This window comes from Ceratosolen solmsi, unplaced genomic scaffold, assembly GCF_000503995.2.
Source record: "Ceratosolen solmsi marchali unplaced genomic scaffold, CerSol_1.0 scaffold63, whole genome shotgun sequence".
NCBI classification, from domain to species: Eukaryota; Metazoa; Arthropoda; class Insecta; order Hymenoptera; family Agaonidae; genus Ceratosolen; species Ceratosolen solmsi.
In genome coordinates this window covers 1,343,784-1,365,621 of record NW_011948437.1, presented here as the reverse complement: position 1 = coordinate 1,365,621, position 21,838 = coordinate 1,343,784, and the positions used below count along the sequence as shown (strand labels likewise).

The 21,838-nt window shown below is 29.5% G+C and overlaps 1 protein-coding gene across 1 annotated transcript; it reads left to right on the top strand.

The window, feature by feature from the left end:
• The first annotated feature begins 858 nt into the window (after positions 1–858).
• Positions 859–21,805, top strand: LOC105365283 (inactive dipeptidyl peptidase 10-like). Its single transcript, XM_011503399.1, has 11 exons — positions 859–1,270; positions 4,756–4,862; positions 5,224–5,422; positions 13,599–13,673; positions 13,833–13,885; positions 15,512–15,809; positions 16,625–16,863; positions 17,606–17,924; positions 19,757–19,935; positions 20,349–20,598; positions 21,272–21,805. The coding sequence occupies exons 1-11, from the start codon at positions 1,235–1,237 to the stop codon at positions 21,803–21,805; spliced, it is 2,289 nt and encodes a 762-aa protein (XP_011501701.1). The 5' UTR covers positions 859–1,234.
• Positions 21,806–21,838: the final 33 nt, after the last annotated feature.

Genomic DNA, 21,838 nt, shown 5'->3' with positions numbered 1-21,838 from the left:
AGAGTAGGCAAAGCTAATTAATACATGTCAACAATGATAAGGGCGCTTAATTTAATGACTCAGAATTATAATTATCTGCTCATCGATTACCACTAATTATATAAATTATAATTTTTAAAAAAGCATGTAAAATTGAAGCTTTGATGGCGAGATGATAAATAAATATAATTAGAAATATCATTAATTTAATACAAATAATTTTAACAACTTTAGTTTATATATATATATATATATATATATATATATATATAAATATAAAATCTTAATATAAGTTATAATCATTTTATCGGAATGTAGCTGATACTAATTATAATTGTGCTGTATTAAAACAAAATTTGATATTAAAAGACAATCATATGTAACTTATAGAAATTAATACAATTAATTTATTTTTAATAAATCTAGTAAATCTTGTCTGTTTAAAGATTAATTAATTAAACATATGTAATATGACATATAATTTAAGTAATATTTTATTCTAAATATTTTATTGTTGCACGAGTCATAATATTAATATTAAAAAGTCTTTTAAAAGCTTGGTAAATTCTAAACTAAATATAGCGCTTAATATGTCATTAAATAGAATTAAATGAAATATCATTAAAACAAATGCATAACCGACAAAAAATCCATAGTTTTTTTAACAATAAATTGCTTGGAAAATGTGTGAAACCTTATAGGCTCTTACTCAACAATAAATAATTCGTCAATACATTTAGTTATATATTACAGGTGATGCGATAAAATTGCAAATTAGAATAAATTGTTATCGATAGAATCTCATTGCCTACTGGGATTCGGATAGTTATAAAGGCATTCGAATTAATACAGCAACAGCATCAGCAACATCAACAGCAGCATCAGCAACAGCAGTAACAGCAACGAGAGTATCAACAACATAAAGGTCACATAAGATATTACGGAATAACGCGACCCAAGTCCAGTGACAATGATGAAATCTGCATGAACCTATTGATAAACGACTTCAATTAGATGTGTAAATTTGAACACACCGATACGCAAATGCCACGTGCTCAAGCAGATTTTCACGCGCAGCGATCAATAGCCTAACAAGCGCGGATTGTGTAAGTGGAGCAGCGATAGTAGTGTAACTCAATTAACGGTCGGCCGCGTTTGACGCACGTCTCTCCGCGTCTAGGCCGAGGGCTTATCAACTCCCAGTAAGCGGAAGCTCCTGCCGTTTGTGGTCGCTGCTGACAAGTCCATCGCTACGATGGCGACATCGGAGAATTCGATCGAAGACGACGAGGTAAGAAGTGCCGTGCCGGTCCCGGGTGGTTATATCAGTTTAGCGCGAGGCGCTGCTCCGTCATGGTTCGCTGCTCGCATATCTGTGCCTTGGTAGGTACTCGACTTCCAGTGTCTTCACGTTCGGTTTGATTTTCTGTCTTCATTTTTACCCCCTGTGAAGTGAATTTTTTAACGCTTTGTAAAAGATTCTTTTCGATAGAAGAGTCGACGGTGACGCTCCGCTAAGCTCGATCTACTCAGTATTTCAACAATTACTGCAAACTAGTGGGAGAGTTTTATTTTAAATCCAAGACCTCGACAACACTCAAAAACTCATATTCACTCTCTTTATAAACATTTGTCATGCATATTTTTCATTCTGGCTTTTTTCCTCCTCGGCTTACGGACAAGTCGCAATCAACATTTTCAGCTCGGTAATTTTACAGATTCTTGTACGATCGATGTATGTAACTATGACGTCACTACCAGCCAATTATAATCCTTGCAGCTTTTTATTCTATTTAATTGCTGCATTCATTAATGTATCATTGTTAAGATTGAAATAAAATGAATTCATATAATTCCGGTTGCCATTCGCTCCTTCATTGCTGTATATTTTATCAAAATTTTAATTAATCTTCAATAACAATGAATAATGCGCAATTGAAATTTTATTGCAAAATTTTATGCGCGAATTTTTCAATAAAATTCTAAAATATATGATACATGAAGTAAGGTGCAAATTGTAGATAATATTCACACTAATTTTATAATGGCGTATCTTATGAGATTTGATACAAGTTAAATAAAAAAAAACAAAAAGGTTATATTTTATACGATTCTCAAAGTGCACGTATACTTCTTTAAAATACAGAAGGTTGAGGGATGAATTGATACATGATAATAATGAGGTGACGACGAAATTTACAGCATTTTTATTCGAAGCTCTAGGCTCCTCGTTCCCGTCTCTATTCTCATCATCGTATCCACCTGCCTTTTTCTCTTCATTGCATCTACAATATACCTGAACAGAATTCTTAAAGGAAAAATCATCTTCCATTCTTATCAATATATACTTCTACAAGGGCACATTGCCGTATGAGTGAGATAATCGATGCATTTTCTTATTTGGAATTCAGAAACTGAGGCACGACTTTTACTTCTATTGTACCTCCGCATTTGCATTTTTTTTTCAACTTGATCTCTTTCTTCGAAATTGTACAAAATTATAATTTCTATATAATTTACTTACTAATATTAATATTAAATTAACTATTATTATTATTGTTAAGGTGATTTATATGGCTTACATTCAAGTATTTCAACAAGAGAATTTGACAATTTGAAAATAAAAAATAGTTATTTACTCCATAGCAACATCTATGCAAATTTGTTGTTTTTAAACTTAATACTTACAAATACTGACAAAGACATTCGAGAACAAAAATGAAGAATTTTATCTAATACTGCATTATTTGAATAACTTTAAACAAAAATCTATATTTAAAAATATTATATCGTATTATATATATATATATATATATAAAGAGTAAAAAAAAAACCCTAAAAGAGAATTTGTTTTTAATCACAACAGAATTAATATGATAAAGGAAACTGGAGAAATTAATTCTTAAATTATTCATTGCATTTGAAATTATTGAACTGGAAAAGTCATATTAAGATAAACGAAAGACGAGAATAAACCTCTTTTATGTAATTTTTAATAAAAATATATTGTCGATATAATATTTGAGATAGCTATTGATTATAGATAACCACAACACTATTAATTTTTACAAAATTTCATATTTCCACGTATAGTAAAATTTTTATTAATCCTTGATAAAAAAAAAAAAAAAAAAAAAAAAAAATATAAAAAAAAAAAAAAAAAAAAAAAAAAAAAAATCTTATAATATACAAAGAACTAAAATTAAAAAGCAATTAAATAAAAATGCTTATATGTATCTTATATTCATTAAATAATCTACTATTTGCCGATTATATTAAATATTTGTATAGCTGTAAATAATTACATATAGAAAAAATATTTAAGATATACTTTATCTGGTATGTAGTTGTCGTTTCAGTTTTATTATTTACAATATTTGTAAAATGTGCATTCCTTATTTAATTAAAATTTTCCGAAACGTTTTTGTAAATATTTAGATGGTACATTTTCTAATAAAAATATCAATATATCGAATATTTAATGCCTTTAATTTTATAAGAATGCACACAGAGATTAATGTATATTAAAAATACACGAGAATTGAATATTCCGTACTATTAATATCATATTTCTAACGTCATGAGTATCTGGCAATATCATTGTATTTTTGCATGTAGCAATAAAACATACAACTTAATTCAATTTCAATTTAATACTTCGTGCAAAAAATCGTATGGATTCCAATATACCGTTTGTTTATTTAATAATTTCTGATCGCTACTTGAAATGTACTTGAATTGCCTATAAAGAACGAGTCGTGAACTGGCAAAGTGATTATTACGAATCGTGCGAATTTCTAAATTTCCGTAAGAAATAATATGTAAAATTCTAATGTATACAAGTATATAAAGTATGAAAGCAAAGTTCGAAAGATATTTATATAATATCTTCAGTACACGGAAAAATTCTTGGAATATAAGATTCTTACTTTTATACGTGTGCGCGCACTGATAATAACAAATTCGCTTAACACCCGCGAGGCAAAACTTTCTAGTTGGCTATGCCCGATTAAACCTTATTGGAGATTCGAATTTACCTCTAGCGTGTTGTTATGCAACGAATTCCTTTTAAAGTACCAAAATCGATTCAGAAATGTCTCGACATCAAGGTACTTTATTTTCCTGCTTCTACGCGCGGCGAAAAAAATTCGAGACGAGAATATAAAATTTTCCAAGTCCACTTTGATACAGTTTTCAAGTGTACGATCTTTATTTTGCATTTTATGGAGCAACTGTAAAATACTACTTGGTGAAGAATGATAGGAAAATAGAGAACGAGGAAGAGAGAGAGAGAGAGAGAGAGAGAGAGAGAGAGAGAGATTGGGGGCAGAGGAAGGAACGTAAATGACGCAAAGTTTTGTACAGATGTTGTTACTATTATCTTTAAATATCATAATATTTAAACATACGACCTATTGGATGTGCATATGAGGATGTAAAATTGAAAGAGAATAAATGTAGTTGATAATGTATGTTATATATTTTATTATTCGCTGATTATACACGTTCTATTTATTATTTTTCTTTTTTCTTTTTATTATTTAGATTTGTTTCTCCTTTTTATTTGTTGATTTATATATATATATATATATATATATATATATATATGTATATATATGCCAGTATTATTAGTTTTGTATCCACCTCATAATGCCATTCGTTTTCGACATCAGCGAATGAACTGACCTTCAAAAGTCCAAAGATGCTTGTTTGATTTAAATCATTCTTTAAACGCGAAATGCATCATTTACTAGAGATAATATGATTTCATTACAGGATTTAACCTACTCGGACGGTGGCCATAATTGGCGAAGTATTATATTTTCCTTGCTGGTTATTAGTGCTGTTATAGCCGGAATAGTTACAGCCATTTATTTACTTGGGTAAGCCATAATACTTTGCACTACCATTAATTATGCCAACATGTCAATATAACATTTACGAGAAAAATTAATTTTGTAAATTGTGTAAAGTAATTTTGCTCAACAAATTGCCGATAATAAGAATATATCTAAACAAAAATACAGTGAAATAAAATGTTTTATCAATCAACGTACTATTCCCATAAGACATTCGAATGAACATTACGCGTATAAATTACAGTTGCCAAAACGAAAAGCTCGTTAAGAAAAATTCAATCATCCTTGAAAGCACATTACGGTAAAAAAGTAGAAAGAAGGTAAAAGTTGAGTCACGACTGGATGAAAATTGGTAAGGTCGTTCTCTTTTGTTTTCGGTAACAAGCTACGTCGACGAACTTTTGTACTGGAGCGGACGACGTCTGACGCTGGAGGAATGCCTTCACGGTGACTTGACTCCACAGAGGCTTCCACCAACTTGGATCTCTCACGATAAATTCGTCTATCAAGCAGACGACGGCTCACTTGCTCTTCTCGACGCTTCCAACAACTCAATTTCACTTCTAGTATCGAATCATACTCTTGTAAGTATACTTACGCTTTCTGGGCATTTAATTAAATGACAATTAAGAATAGCTAAGTGCCTAGCTAATAGTATATTATTATATTTATTAATGGGACTCTTCACTTCGTTCTATAATTTCTATCATAAGCTTGCATTATTTGATTTCTTATAGTAAATTCAGATCAATTTGTTGGCAATTTTATAACATTACGAGAATTATTTATGATAATAATTCAATTATTTATAATAATTTATGATAATTTTAACTTAAAATATTTCTTTACTTAATATAGAGAAGGAAATTTTTACTTTATTGAGGGTGTAGTTTGTTTTTATACTATTTTTATACTATTTCATGGACAATTTCGATGATTCATCACAGTATGAGTAATCCAATGATAAATGGCATAATAAAAATATATAATGAAACAAATTACGAATTTTTAAAATAATTGTCAATGATACGTTCCTATTACGTTTTTATTATTCTTCTACGCTCTTATTAGATGAGATTCAAATATTAAATTTGTTTGTATCATTGAAAGTCTGTTATTAAGTATTATACGTACATCTAATAACCATATTCGACCAAACTTCAAATTATAATTTATCCATAATCATACATAAATAAAAACATATTAATAAATAAGATAATTTATAGGAAATAAAAGAAAGTACATTATCGTTCACCTTCTCAATCACAAAATTCTTTAATTTTGTTAGATAATATTTGGAATTTGTGAAAATTGGATTTAAAATTTATTTTCATTTTTTTTGTAAAACTTTATAATTCCATCTTTAACTGATTAAAATTTTTCAAGAAATTAATAAAAATAACGCATGTTAATCATCATAAAACAATATTTTAAAACATCTTCAAGAATTTAATATCATTTAGATCTGACTCTGTCAGTTTTTCTATTTTACTGTTAATAGTAATTTTTATTATTTAATAATAATCGGTTTATAAACAAAAAAAATTTTCTCAAACCTCTAATCTACCTTTTCAGTCACGCTGTTATTACAACGAAAAAATTTTAATTAGAAAAATATCAAAATTTAATTAAATTTTGACATCTCTGTATAGAGATATATTAAATGAAATAATTACCTTTAATTATGCATTCTGTTACCCATGATATTGTGGAAATGAGATGTTAAAATAGAAATTTTAACGATTATTATGAATTAAATGATAACAACACGTATAATAATATATTCAATTTTAATCATTTATACTGCTTAGTTATTTATTAATTTTTAAGATCAAGGAAGTTCAAATTAATTCATATTAAAATCATAAATCACGCGAATTATAATTTTCAAAAATAAAATTAATCTTATGACTGAGTTTTTATTGTTCTTAATCATAAATATAAAGTGTATTGAAAATTAACTAATCTCCAACGTCAATAACATTTACACAATACACTCAACTAAAATGTTCAAACTATAATTGCCTATGCATAAAATAAAGAAATAATGATACATAGAGAGAAAGAGGCAGAGTGGGAGAGAGAGACAGAGAGATAGAGAGATAGAGAGAGAGAGAGAGAGAGAGAGAGAGAGAGAGAGACAAAGAGAATTGGAGAAGGAGAATAAGAAAAAGAAAGAAATGGTGGGAGATTACTATCGGCTCTCGTAAATCTCATATATCGGAGGACTTAAATTGGAAATTGCAAATTCGCCACATAGAATCACGTACTACCACCATTTAACAAGTGAACGCCTTTGCCACATACCATCGTACCTAAGCATACATATATACAAACAAATAACCAACACGTAGGCATTCCTCATTTATATTTGGGTTTGTGGGCATGTGTATGTATAAATTTCCATTTACAAGTGTGTAGAATGTACATACATGTTACACAACAACGCCATACAGATAAATATTTGCACTCTAGTAAATATTTCTGTTACTGACTCGTACTGTACTCGCACACACTGTCATATACATAAAAATATTTAAAACTAGGCAAAATATTTAATGCACCGATTCGCTACGTATATTACAAAAAAATAAATTATAACGGATGATCGTCAAATGAATTAGAAGTTAAAAAAGAATAAATATACTTTCACTAGCTTTTTTATATAATTATTTATTAAACTCACAATATTAAATATAATATATGGATAAAATACAGCTATAATCGAAAATTATCTATGCAAGTTTGTTTGCTACTCACTAATTGTTATGATGCATTCAGACACTTCTGCTACTATATTTTTGAATTTACATCAAAATACCATTTTACAAGAAACTCGCTAAATTGAGTTTCCTACATTTTCATACAGACAAAAATATATTATGAAATGATTAATTTTAGCAATAAAATATTCAAACTGTACATATGTAAATATAACAAGAAAATAATTACATGTAATTGCTATGTAAATATTCATAGCTCTTAACTAATAAACTGTATTTCTCTTATCAAAATTAGACGGCTCAACATTTAACTTAGTTTACAGTACATTTTACAGTAAATAAACTAATTTAAACTATAAAAACTATAGAAAGTATAGAAAAACTATACTAGATAATATATTTTATAAATATTCGATAGATAATAATAAAAAAGTCAATTAAATGTCAATTAAATAAGAGCGAATATATTATCCTCTGTAGATTTTACCATTTCTCATACTTTACACTACTCATTCTCTCAATTCTCTTTTGCTTATTCATTCATGAAACCTCATTGAGATCAATCAGGAAATGCATCCAAATAATTGTAGAAAATGTAAATTTCTATTTGTTCAATTGCTCATGGATTTTTCAGGAATTAAATGGAGATATGCTACTTAGGTTAGTAGCTATACTTTACGCCATTTTTAAAAAATGAAATGTGTAATGATAATAAAGTAGATGATCTTACTTTCACATCAAGAAATTAAATTACTACAATATCCAAAATAAATCAGGAATTTACACAAATAGAAATTTTAAATGTACATCTAAGATTTGTTCTTATTATTATTAAAAATATTGACAGTAAATATAGATGTTGCATATCACCTTAATTCTTTATTGATTATATGAAAATTTTATTTATATCGTTAAAGATATAATAATATTTAAATATGAGAAAATTATAATATTTATTATAAAATTCACAATCAGTTGAATGAATTAAAAATTTATATTCATATTATTAATTAAAGAAATTATAATATACAATTTAAACATTTATATAGTTATAGTATTTATAACTTATAGATAATAAAAATTCTCATACGCAAGAACTCATTTGAATTATTCGACTATTTAAACAATATATCTATGAATATTAATTTATTGATTACAATAGACTGTAATAATAGAAGATGTAATAATAGAATGGAGTACATAAATATTTAAGAAATTACGGTAATAATAATTAAATGTTAGCGCATCTGTAAAGCGTTGTATCACTAAAATAATAATACTCTTTACTTCATAAAAACCGAAATTGTAGCAAGAAATTAGAATGGGGTAGTAAAAGTAATAAATAAGCATTCTTTTTAATAAAGTGTCCCCTATTAGCTTGTATAATTTTAATAAAAATTAAAAGTGAATTCATTATATAAAATTGTAGATCTTCAATAACTAAATCTTGTTCAAGGTCAGATAAATGATAAATCATTTGAATTCCATTCGTGCATTTAATGTAATTATATACGAGTGTTAAATATCTTGTTTCTGGTTTAAAAAGATCGAAATCAACAAACTAAAGTATAAACTGGAATGTGTCGTGCTACTTTCAAATTGTTCAACCTCACTAATGAAGTGGTTGGTTTAGTTATTCAACGTTACTGTTCAGCACGTGCAACTGCCTAAATAACTGTAACAGCTTTGATCAAGACGATTTTTATTTCTCTCGTGATTCACTTTAACGTAACAGACGATATATATATATATATATATATATATATATATATATATATTATGAATGAGCCATTATTTAAGATTGAATCATGCATGAATGATTATTTTATTATATACATATGTAATAGCTTTATGTAATTAAAAATATGCTACAATCCCCTTGGAAATTGGTGAATATTTTAAGTTTATTTTTTTACTTATGATTTAATTATAATAAAATATATAATATAATTTTAATTGTAAATGAAAAAAAAACTAATCTGTACCTAATGTACTATTGTTATATAATGTATTATTATTATTGTTATTAATTGTAATTTGTACACATTACCTTATTACACACCATATCTTGTATTATATTTATATATAAATCTTCATAAACTGTGAAAATTAATCATAAATTAATATATAAATATGTATTTGAAATTAATTCACAAAAGTGAACATTATAAATAATATCCATCTATTCATCTCTTTTAAAAGTAATTCTTCGTTCATCTTTAAACTATTATCTTTGCCTTATTTAAATCGAGATTCTTCCTTAGTAGACTTATAAGCTTTCTAGTATTTACACTAAATGAAATTTTATAAATTTCTTATTAAATATTTGAGATGTAAATCTTTGGAATAATCTACATTTACGATTAAGTAATAAATAGTTGTGAAAATATATGTGTATTAATTGAAGAGAACCTGCCAGTTGCGAGTGGCTCAATAATTTTGCAAACCAGAAAGTTCGCTCAGATTCCAAAAAGCAAAACCACCAGCGCGCTTTACCATCCAGTTACTTTCGAAGGCGCCCCACACGATTGTGCACGTTCACACGCACACACAAAGGCGCAAGGCCAGATGAAAAGTTACGCAACCGGTCGAGAAAAATGGTGGGAGGAAAAAGAAAGATTGAAGAAGGAATGGCAAGAACGAGGGGCAAAGCGAATGAAAAGAGAGGCGGTCAGAGAGAGAGAGAGAGAGAGAGAGAGAGAGAAAGCGATAGTGAGCGGTGGAGAATGTAAGGGCGGGAGGGGGTATGCGATGAAAAAGAAGCGATTACGCCAGAGCCGGAAAGTGGAAGGCTTCCAAATCCTCATCCCTCTCGCGAGCATTGATCCACGGCGCGTGTCGCTCGCCTGGCAACTGTCTCTTCTTTCTCGCTTACGAGCTCTTCTCATCTTCGCAATCGTGAAAATGAGATTTTTCAGCCCTTTAGATTGACCTCAGCTTTCGCCGATAATTCGTCCGGCAAAAACATAATCGTCCCTACGCCGCTTTACTCCGAAAATCTCTCCGCATTTGATATTATTTAGAAAGTGCGCGATTAATTCTGATAATCGATAGCAATTTTTGAAGAAGCTTGAAAAATATTGGTGACGGAGGATCTTGAGACTCTTTGAAGAAGGCGAGTTTGAAGAAATGATAATACGACAGAATCATACGGATGTCTTCCTACTAAAAACGAGTCTTTTTCAACATTACGGGCTGCGTCTACGTGTAACAGCGTACGTTTTCGATTATTCGACTTACTTCCTAAATAAATTTTTACATAAATTTAATTTCCAACTTTTGATAAAATTTTTCTTATTTTGACGCTACATTTTATGTATAAAAAAAAATCAAACATATTTAAACACGCTAAATACTGAAAATTTGATTTATTATTATCATATTTAATGTCTTTAATGCACTTTTGCTTGTCATATACACGGAAGCATATAAAACCAAAATTTAAGAAAAATAATTTTTTAACCAATGAAAAATTTACACTATATATATCGCTATTAACTGTATTAGAAATTTATTAAAACATTTTGTTTTTTTTGGGATATTTCATCATAATTCGAATTAGGCAAAGAGTTGACATTAATTATGAGTTTTATAATTGTTATCACCTTCAATAAAAATAGAAATCTTTTATACAAAATTCATAAATATTTGGCATATAAAAATTGTATTAGATAATCTCAGTAATAAAGAATAGTCCAAGATAATCGACATGAAAATACTATTGTGTGACTTAATGCTTACAAGTTTAATAATTTCGATATTTTTATCAATCATATAAGATAATAGTCACAATTACAAATTAAAGTTATTTGTCATTGTAAGCAATTATTATTAAAGATATCATTATATAAATTAATTCGTTTTTTACTCGATTCGTTATTCAAAAATTTTTTTAATTTTCACTAATCCGAGGCAAATTTTTATAAAAATTATATTTAAAATATACCTAAATTTTTTAATTTAGGTAAAATCTTAAAATTTTGCAATAATTAATTTATCATATATCATCGTAAATTATATAAATATTTTTTAAATATCAGTTTTGATAAAAAAGTTATAGTTCGGATTTATTTTTTTCTTTCTTTTTTATTAATACTACATTCAGTTCGAACGATAAAATTCTATTTTTCATTCTAAAAAGCAACAACTCATTCTTAAATTTATGCATTCAGATATTAATGTATCTTAAGAAAAAAAATGATAATTATTTCTGACACTGTTTTGATGATGGTAAAAAAAAATATTAAGCATAGCCTTTAGCTATATATTAATTATTTAATTCCTCGTTCCTTCTTATCCCTTGCATATTTATTTGTGTAAACCTTTGATACATCAAAGAACAAATGTGGTTTAAGTATTTTATGGTTTCACAATACCAATGCTCGGTTCTCTCTCTAATACTCTGACACACTCTCTATCTCTGTGCGTGTGTCTCTCTCTTCCACTATTCCCTTAACTTTCGCTTCTTTTTCTCCCATTTCTTTTATAAGTGGTAGTCTACAGTTTTTGTTAGCTTTTACGAATTTATACATCGCATTAGATATATTTAAGAACTTTGGTTGGACAATTTCAAATACGAGTTTTTTATTCAGAGCGTTCTTTTTTTTGGTGTAACAAAAAAAGTAAATTATTGAAAAAAGTAATTAATAATAATTTTAAATAAATCAATATGTACAATAAATGTATAATGTATCTATATATAATTATAAAGTAAAAATTATTAAGTAAATTAATTAAATTTACTTAAATACTTATATTTTGAAATAAAGTCATGTATGTTCAAGTTAAAGCTTCAGATATTCATTGAAACACAATTTAAATTTGCGATACAAAATACTGCAAATGCAACTAACTGTAAAATTTGTGAATATTCCTGGAATAAACTCTTTAATAATTTAATAAAAACTTAGCATTTAATATAGTTAATTTTTTTATACAATAGATATGTCGATTTTTCGAGATAATTTACAAATTTCAAAATCAATTCGGCTCATTCGAATGATATTAAGTATCGTGGATATTTAATGATGTAAAGGTTACAGAGCTATAATTAGGATTATTTTGTTTCCCCTTATTTTGAGAGAGATGTGGTGTACATTTTGCGACATAGAAAGTTGAAATTAAACACGGATGTTGAAATCTATTTCAAGAGTGGCCCGATTCACATAATGTCAAAGGGATGGATAAATTCGTAGGAGGTAATCGGTATAAACGATCTCATATATAATAATATAATCGCTTTCAACTTGACTTCTTGTTCTGATTCATTACAAGTTTTATCTTATAAGCACCATTTTTGTCTCTTTTGACGATCGGAAATTTTGGCGATATTCTGAAAATTCCACTCTATTAGCTACTTTCATTCGATCTCTTATAAGAGATGAACACTCATAAATCAAGATATTTATAAATAAAAGAGGAATCATTTGTTAAGACTATTGAAGAAGAATTTTTAATAACATTGTTTTAAAAATTTATATTTTTAATATAGACGGATAGGAATCATATAAATAAACAGTTTTATATAGAAGAAAAATATTTTCTTTTAAGTATGCATACACTGTTTAAAAAAGTATATTTATTTTTCTTTCAAGATTTTTTGTCTGAATTGTAAGAACATATTGAAAAGATTTCAATTAATATTCTTAAATGATTTATATCTTTGATTCTGTGCATAATATAATAGTAGTTAATTAAAAAAAAATCGTATGCTTTAAATTACGATTGAAATAAAAGATAAAAGTAGAGCTTAATGATGAACTTGTATCAATAATCGTGATCATGTTATCTTACTCTCTCTTTCCCTACTTTCTTTTTTTTTTCACGCTCCTCTTTTATGAAAAATAGTACTTAGTTATATGCAATTATTCTTTCGTTTCGAAATATCAGTGTGATATATTACGAATAAAACAACACCAAATACAAATTTAATGATACATTCTAAAATATACGTTAAGTCTATAAACATTATATATATATATATATATATATATATATATATATATATATATATATATATATACATACATATTCACAGAGGCAGCTGAACGTACAGGGCTACCAATGCAGTGCCGACCTACGTTATGTACTCTTCAAGCATAATGTCAAACCGGTACGTAAACACCTCAATTTATCATACATGAATGCATACACATTTGCACGAGCACACGCGCAAACATACATGCCTGTATACATATAAGCATTTAAATTTAATGGATTTCATTTTAAAGATGTACATCTTCTTCATATGGTTTAAATATATGGTTTTCAGGTTTTCCGACACACATTCACTGCTCATTACACTGTATACGATGTTACAAACGAGTAAGTATACTTTAAATTTGCATTTTATGCATTTATTATGATTTGTTATAATTATGAATTCTTATTTAAATAGCTCACATATTAAAAAAAAATTATGATTATGAACGTTTACTAATTTTGTTATGTATATTAAGTTATATGCTCAATTAATTTACTAAAATACAATGTAAATACAAATACGGGTAAAGATTTAAAAATAAATAAACAAAATTAATTTGATCAACGTTGAAAATTGAAATTTGACTAAAAAATTCGAAATTTACACAATTAAATAAAAAGTAAATGAAGATAATTATTTTATTTGCGTCTATCGTCATTGTTTGGTAATATAAATTATTGTAGTCCTATACATACCGAAGTAGACGCAAAATTCTATAATTAAAATTAAAATACAATTTGCAATAAATTTAAAAATTTTATGTTGAATTTTCATACAATTTATAATTAAATATTAAATTATCTGTTTTACATTTGTATAAATCAATGAAAGATCGATAAGTTATTTTTATTTATTTAATTAGGAAACGTAATACAAGCATTAATCTTTTGTAACATACTGACAATATACCCGATGTAGATTCGCTTTGAAAATTATATGTCATAGTGGGTAACCAAATAAATTGTAAAAACCGAACCGTCAGTAAATAGATGGGAATAAATGCTATGCCACTAATAAAAAAATAATGTGATAAGTACCAATTTAGACTTTAATTTACAGCAAGTATTTATTTTTATAAAAATTGGCACTTTAAGCAATTTTATACATATAAAATTTAACGAAACACATCAATTTTAATTTAAAGCAAATATTTTATAATCTCTTGAATATTTACTTTTTAACTACGTAATAGAGGAAAAATTATGAAAATAAATTCAGCTATGTATAATCTTATTGTACATCAAGTAAAATAAATGCATTGTCATATTTGTTTCAATAATGTATATAAACGTGTCATTTAACTACATTACCAAAACATTAAAAATCTAAAATATGAATTATAATATGGATTAATTCTATATCTTCATTATTAATGTAAATTAATTCTATCCGGCTAAAATATTGACTATAAGTATCTTGAATTATCGAATTTTCTATTTGCTGTAATATTAATTAATAAGAATTGTAACCGAGGTATCGACACTTATCGCTAGTCCTAAAGAAACTAACTCTTTGCACCGCTGAATTCATTATTAATGTATAAAACAATGGAAGCATTGAGATTGCATAGAAAATACAAATATTTTTGGCCGTCATTTAACATTGCTTAAAGTTCATCGCTGTTAATGGAAGATCGAGCAAACGCAAGAACCGCAAATGGCATTAACAATGAAGGAGTGCGCGGGTATATATGGACTTAACACGAAAGTGCATGAAGCTTGTTTGGCAGCGAGTCGTCTAGCAGCCTAGGGAGGAGAATAATTGAAATTGTAAATGTCTATCGATGTTATCGAGCAATTATTAACAACCAACTGCTGACATCACTCCCCGTAATAAAAATTGTCCCGCAAAATGATTAATCGCGCGAGAAGAGAACAACGAGTATTCGCGGTCCAGCCCCGTGTTCGCCGCAAAAACGAGCCGCAACGCTCGAGCTACGGCTAACCTCAGGTCGCCCCTGTCCACAGCCACCACACGCCCCTTCGGCTCCAAGCCTCGTCCCGGATCCAGCAGACGAGGCTCCAACACGCGGCCTGGCTCGGCAATACTACCGCCCTCTTCATGGTCTCTGACAACGACATCTACATCCGAAGCTCGCCCAACTCCGCTGAGGACTCGAGGCTCACGCATACTGGCCTACCCGGGATCGTCTACAACGGAGTACCCGACTGGCTGTATCAGGAGGAGGTTCTGCCAAGGCCCGACTGCACCTGGCCAAGCCCCGACGGCTCGCACCTCCTCTTCGCCAGCTTTAACGACACCAAAGTTCGTGCGACATTTGCTTATCATCATGATTGGAAGTGGCGTCAGCTCGTTCAACTGCGCTCGCAACTGCTTTATCGCTGTTTATTATTTCATTATTAGCTTCATTTACCACTAGTACTTCTGCCTTAATAAGCGAGTCTTGAACAATCGATGCTTTAAACTTGGATACTATTTGGTAAATTATACGCACGGGCACAGTGTTCGTTTCATTAGATTTTCCATTCATTTGTAATAGGCAACATGTAAACTTCTCGCTTCACCTAATGTAATTATAAGGTCTAATTTGTTTATAATTTATTTTAATTTCCATTTTTAATATTACAGCACTGGTTCGTATCGTATGTATATCGACATTTTTTTGGCTATTATCATGAAATAATCAAAGTAGTATGAGGAAAAACATTTTAAATATTTGAATGCTTGTTCCAATCGTTATTAAACAAACAATAATCACTGCAATTTTCTCAAGCTCAATTTAATTAACGATTGATGACAAATTGTTAACTAACTATTAATTCTGAAACAATCGAAGCACTAATTATGATTATGATATAAATTCTTTAAAGAGAGACCGATTCTTGCCAATGCATAATAATTAATAAATGACAATTCATGGATAATTAACGTTTGTCCATTATTTCAATCAATTTCCATTATGTGTTTAGTTCTGTTAATATTTTTGTAAAAATATATAATTGAAAGAAAAAAGAGGCCGGGATCGACTTCTCGGCTGTCAGTACTGACCAGTCAAAATTAATAATTGAACGAATACATGTATAAGCTTCATACGACCTTGACATTGGATGAAATCTTAGGTCACGGCACTGGAGTTTCCCTGGTTCGGTGCATCGATGAACTCAGAGACGATGAGGAAGGGCGTTTTCCCTCCGGCAAGGTCAGTGAGGTATCCCACGCCCGGCTCGGCTAACCCGGAGGTTGACGTCTGGATCGTCGACTTTACCAACGTTACTACGGGATACAATAACGCGACCAACGTGACCAATTCAACGCCCATTAAAATTAAGCTCAAGCCACCGCCGGTTTTCGATGGACAGTAAGGGATGGATTTTTCAACCGTTCGAATAGTCTTTTTCATTTGTGCTTTCATTTAACATTCTTCACTTTATTGTAAAGTTTTTGTAATATCTTGTCGAAAACTAATGTGATAAATAATCTTGTTTGCTAAATAATTACATCATACTAATATTTACTTTAAATTACGTTAATGTAAATATAGATATTGCCTTCACTGGCAATGGCAATACAGCACTAACAAAATCTTACTTAATTAAAATATATAAGTACGGAGTGGTTTTAATGGTATTATTTATCTATTTAATTTATTAACTGGTAGACCAATTACGATAAAAGTATTACTAGACACTATTATAAGTAAATTAAATAAATTCAATAGAAACAGCATAAATTATATTTTGTCTCTTGATTTTCTAATACTCAAAATTATATAAAATAGTTATTATGTAAATAATTTAAATATATAATGTATATTATACTAATTATATATATATATATATTTTTTTTGCCACCGAAGCATTCTGTAAAGTCAAAATATTGTAGAAACGAGTTGGAAATTCATGCTACCCAAACATCTTAATTATGCAATGCTTTCTTATCCACTTATTAATTACTTGAATAATTTCTTATAAAACGATGCGAATAAGGGAGAGCGTAATAATACAAGCCAAATGTAACTGTAAATTCCGGTATAAATTTAGCAGTGTTACGTAATGAAAAAAGATAGGAAAATAAGTTGATGAATCATAACGCGGTTATAGGGAATATTACCTAATATCGGCGGGCTGGATCGGCGATGATTCCACTCAGGTTGCGGTTGTGTGGATGACTCGCTCGCAAAATCTGTCGGTGGTATCTGCGTGTCGCGGACCCAACTGGGACTGCGAGGAGACGCACTCGGAGCGCGCTCCCGAGGGCCAGTGGCTCGACGCTCAGCCCCATCCGGTTTTCGCCCCCGACGGCGACAGTTTCCTTCTTCTGGCCGCGGTCCAGGAAGGTGGCCAGGAGCACTTTACCCACATCAAGCACGTCACCCTCACACAGCAGAGGATAGCCGTTCTCTCTCATGGCCAGTACGAGGTATATAATCTTATCAGACATACTCCTCTTGAGTGTTTCCCTCTCGTGTTCCATTCTTTTGTCATGCCCTCTTGCTTGCTATATCTCGCATTATATAATTAGCGAATTTGGCACTCTCCTTTTGTATGAGTTTGTTTGAAGTTAGGAGTGATTTAGAAGTCGTTCTTTGGTTATAGTAATTTAATCTATAAAGAGTTGAAGAAGAAGTAGATTGACCAAAAGAAAAAAAAACAAAAAAAAAAATTAAGTAACAATAAATAACTAGAAATCCACCAGCTCAATATATTATATTAAGGTATTTTTAAAAATGAATTATTAAAGTTTTCAATAATATTGAAGGTAATATTTTCCTAGTCTTATCGCGTCAACATCATACGGTTTCTAATCGTGTATACTTTCGTACATGAGTAATTTAAAGTTTTTATACTATTACTCTTGCAATTGATCTTTATATAATTAGAAATCAAACACTTTGATGGATGCAATAATGTACCTACATTTATGATAGAATTATATTTACTAGTATGACCAATGAATTTACAAGGGAAACTGAACTAATTAGCATAGTTTCATGTTTAAGAAAACATATACAGAGTTTAGTTACACGGATTTTCATCAAATTTAACTCATAAATTTATATTTGCTGCATATATTATATAAATTAGCAAAGGCGGTGAAAAGTTAAATTTTTATTCTGAATGTTTAAATATGTATTTGTAATAATATTTGTCTAGACTTCTACAATTCAACTCACCCATTAAATATTTATATTACGATTACTCTACTTTAAACATTTCAGTAACAAGTTAATTGCTAAAGAGCTTAAAATATCATTCATTTTTATATAATTAGTATAAAGAGTTTTTACATAATAAAAATATTCAAATCGTTGGTATAACAAATTTTTAAAGTACCTAAAATTTTATGATATTAATTATTTAATTATATTTTCATTTAAAGTGAAAAACGAATATTTTTTTTATTCTTAAAAAGATTTCTCCCAATATGTCATATTAATTTTCTTCAAATAATATTGAATTTTAGAACAATGAATAATGAATTTTTTTAAATAGAAAAGATAGTTAGATAATTATTCTTAAAATACCAAAAATATATGAATTCATATAAATATATATATAAAATCGTAAAATGTATTAGTAGAGTAAAGTAAATCATGTAATCACAAGTGCATACAGATATTAAATTTATACAGCTTTGAACATTGGGAATACTTTAAAATTAATTGATTTTTTTAATAGTTTGAAATCCCATATATTCTTTACAATGAGAAAATGAAATGATTAATTAAGCAGATGGACGCATAACCTACCCATCCATATAACTAAGAGCAATGGATTAAGCCGCAATTAAATTTAATCTTTCTCAATTAGTTCGCATCACAGTGCTGTATACGAAACTTCGTATTTTAGTTATTACTAATGCTTTTGAAAAGATGTATTCCAAACTATGTAAAGTTCCTAAATATTATTTTGTCTGAAAGCTATTAAAACTTATAAAATATCCACTAAACATCATTCAGTACACAAAAATCTGACTTTTTCACTTTAAATACCACTCTTTTATATCTTCTACGGAAGATAAGTTATAAATGTTAACTAAAACAGTCTTAATTATTTCAAATTTTCGTATCAAATTTTTATTGAATAATTACAAATTTCAATAATTTTTAATAATATCAAAACAAAAAAAAAGAAGTAGAATCTGAAACGTATTTCATTTCGAACTGAAAAACAACAGTTAATTATTGTAATAATCCGAATATTCTTCTCGTTAGCGAAGAAATTTAAATGGCCCATACATTACTTGTGCAGGTAAGCGAAATTCTAGCCTGGGACACTAGATCGCACTTGGTCTATTATTTAGCGTCGAGGGAGCGAAGTCCCGGACAGAAACACCTTTACGTGGTGAAAGACCCCATAGCGGATGATCCGCGAAGATTAGAACCGCTTTGCGTCACCTGCGACATCGGCGATCTTCAGTGGAATAGCCGGTACGCTAATGAAATGAATGAATAATTGATTTTCATGGGCTATTACTTATTATCAATCAAGGCAACATTTACTTGCATTCTAAAAGCAACTGTGTTCGACTAAACTATCTCTTTAATTTGAAAAAATATATCAAATAAATACTGATTTTCCATATGTTTGGCGGTACGTACTAGTATTTCACACGAATTAATGAAGATTGAAGCTTATTTCTTCCATTACGTATATATATATATATATATATATATATATATATATATATATAAATATACATAAATATGTAAATATATTTTAATATAATCGTAAGTTATTTTAATCATTATTAATTTGTAATTCATGGAGTATTGTATGCGTATGTGTGTTTATATGTGTAACTGACCAATTCTCGTAAAGCGTTTAATAAATCACATTTTAGTTATTATTACACGAACTGTACGCACTTTGGAGCGTCGATAAACCCACCAATTCAAGAGGGCCAGCTGCGTGAGATAAAAGAGGACGAGGAGCTTGGATATTACGTGCTATATTGCGAAGGCCCAGGGCTACCACTTGCCGCCATTCATTCAATGCGAACGCATAAAATTGTCCGAGTCCTGTACGATACGAGAATTCAGAGGGCGGAACTTTTATCGCAACTCGCTCTACCTAAACGACAAAGTTTCGAGGTATAAATGCATATATCTATGTATATGCAGGTACGTTTAATGTTTTGCAAATAGAATAGGTACGCGAAGAAAGAATAATCTCATTTCCTGTGCCCTGCATATTCGTAAATATACTTTGAATTTAAGTACTTGTTTATTGACAGGCCAGAAGCGATGCTTTAAGTAATAAATCGAAGCTAATGGAATTTAAATATGTGAAAAATTTAGGGTATAATAATAAGTTAGTAAAATTTTGTCTGACTGACTTTATCTCTGCTATACAACAGTATACTTACGAGCATAAAATTTAAACGATTAATATTTATAATAATAATGATAATGATAATAATAATAATAATAATAATAATAATAATAATAATAATAATAATAATAATAATAATAATAATAATAATAATAACAATAATAAATCTCACCTTATGCAATAAAATGAATTTGAAGTATTTTTTAGTTTATTTAGTTTAAACTTAAAAATCAAGGATGGCGATTAAGTGCTTGCTTTTCGCGTGAAAACCAAATCCAAACTGTTCGAGATTGTGTGCAATGAAAATACAATTTATCGATTGGCAACGGGAAGCCAAAATTTCAGCGCTCGACACAGACTGTGTAGACAAAAGTAGTATCGCCCAACATACTATTTAACCACATATACACGAACGAGGGCACGATGTTTTAGGTACCACTACCGCAGGGTTGGAGAGCCCAGGTACAATTGCTCTTGCCACCCTCGTGGCGGGAAGAGTTGCGTGACGCTGCATTTCCGGTGCTCGTAGAGGTGAACGGACGACCGGGAAGTGCGGCCGTGAACGACCAGTTTAGGGTCGACTGGGGCACCTACATGTCCAGTCACAACGACGTCGTTTACGTCAGGCTCGACGTGAGGGGAGCTAGGGGACAAGGCAAACGCGCCCTCTATCGCCGCATAGGTGGCGTAGAAGTACAGGACCAGGTAACCGTCCTTAGACATCTCCTGGACACTCTCAAGTACCTGGACGAGTCCAGAGTGGGCGTTTGGGGATGGGGCTACGGAGGCTATGTTACTTCCATGGTTCTCGGAAGCCAGCAAAATGTCTTTAAATGCGGCGTAGCCGTAAACCCCATCGCCGATTGGCTCTATTACAGTAAGCATCGTCAATGCTTGTTAATTGTAGGGTTGCAAAAGCAATATTTCAGATTATATTATTCGACGAGAATTAAGAAACTCTTGTAATATAAATGCTCCTCTTACATTCGAAGTGCTTAA

Coding starts and splice junctions, on each gene's coding strand:
- LOC105365283 (XM_011503399.1), top strand. CDS start 1,235: ATGGCGACATCGGAGAATTCGATCGAAGACGACGAG. Junction 1,271..4,755: donor ATTCGATCGAAGACGACGAG/GTAAGAAGTGCC, acceptor ATTTCATTACAG/GATTTAACCTACTCGGACGG. Junction 13,674..13,832: donor TCAAGCATAATGTCAAACCG/GTACGTAAACAC, acceptor TATGGTTTTCAG/GTTTTCCGACACACATTCAC.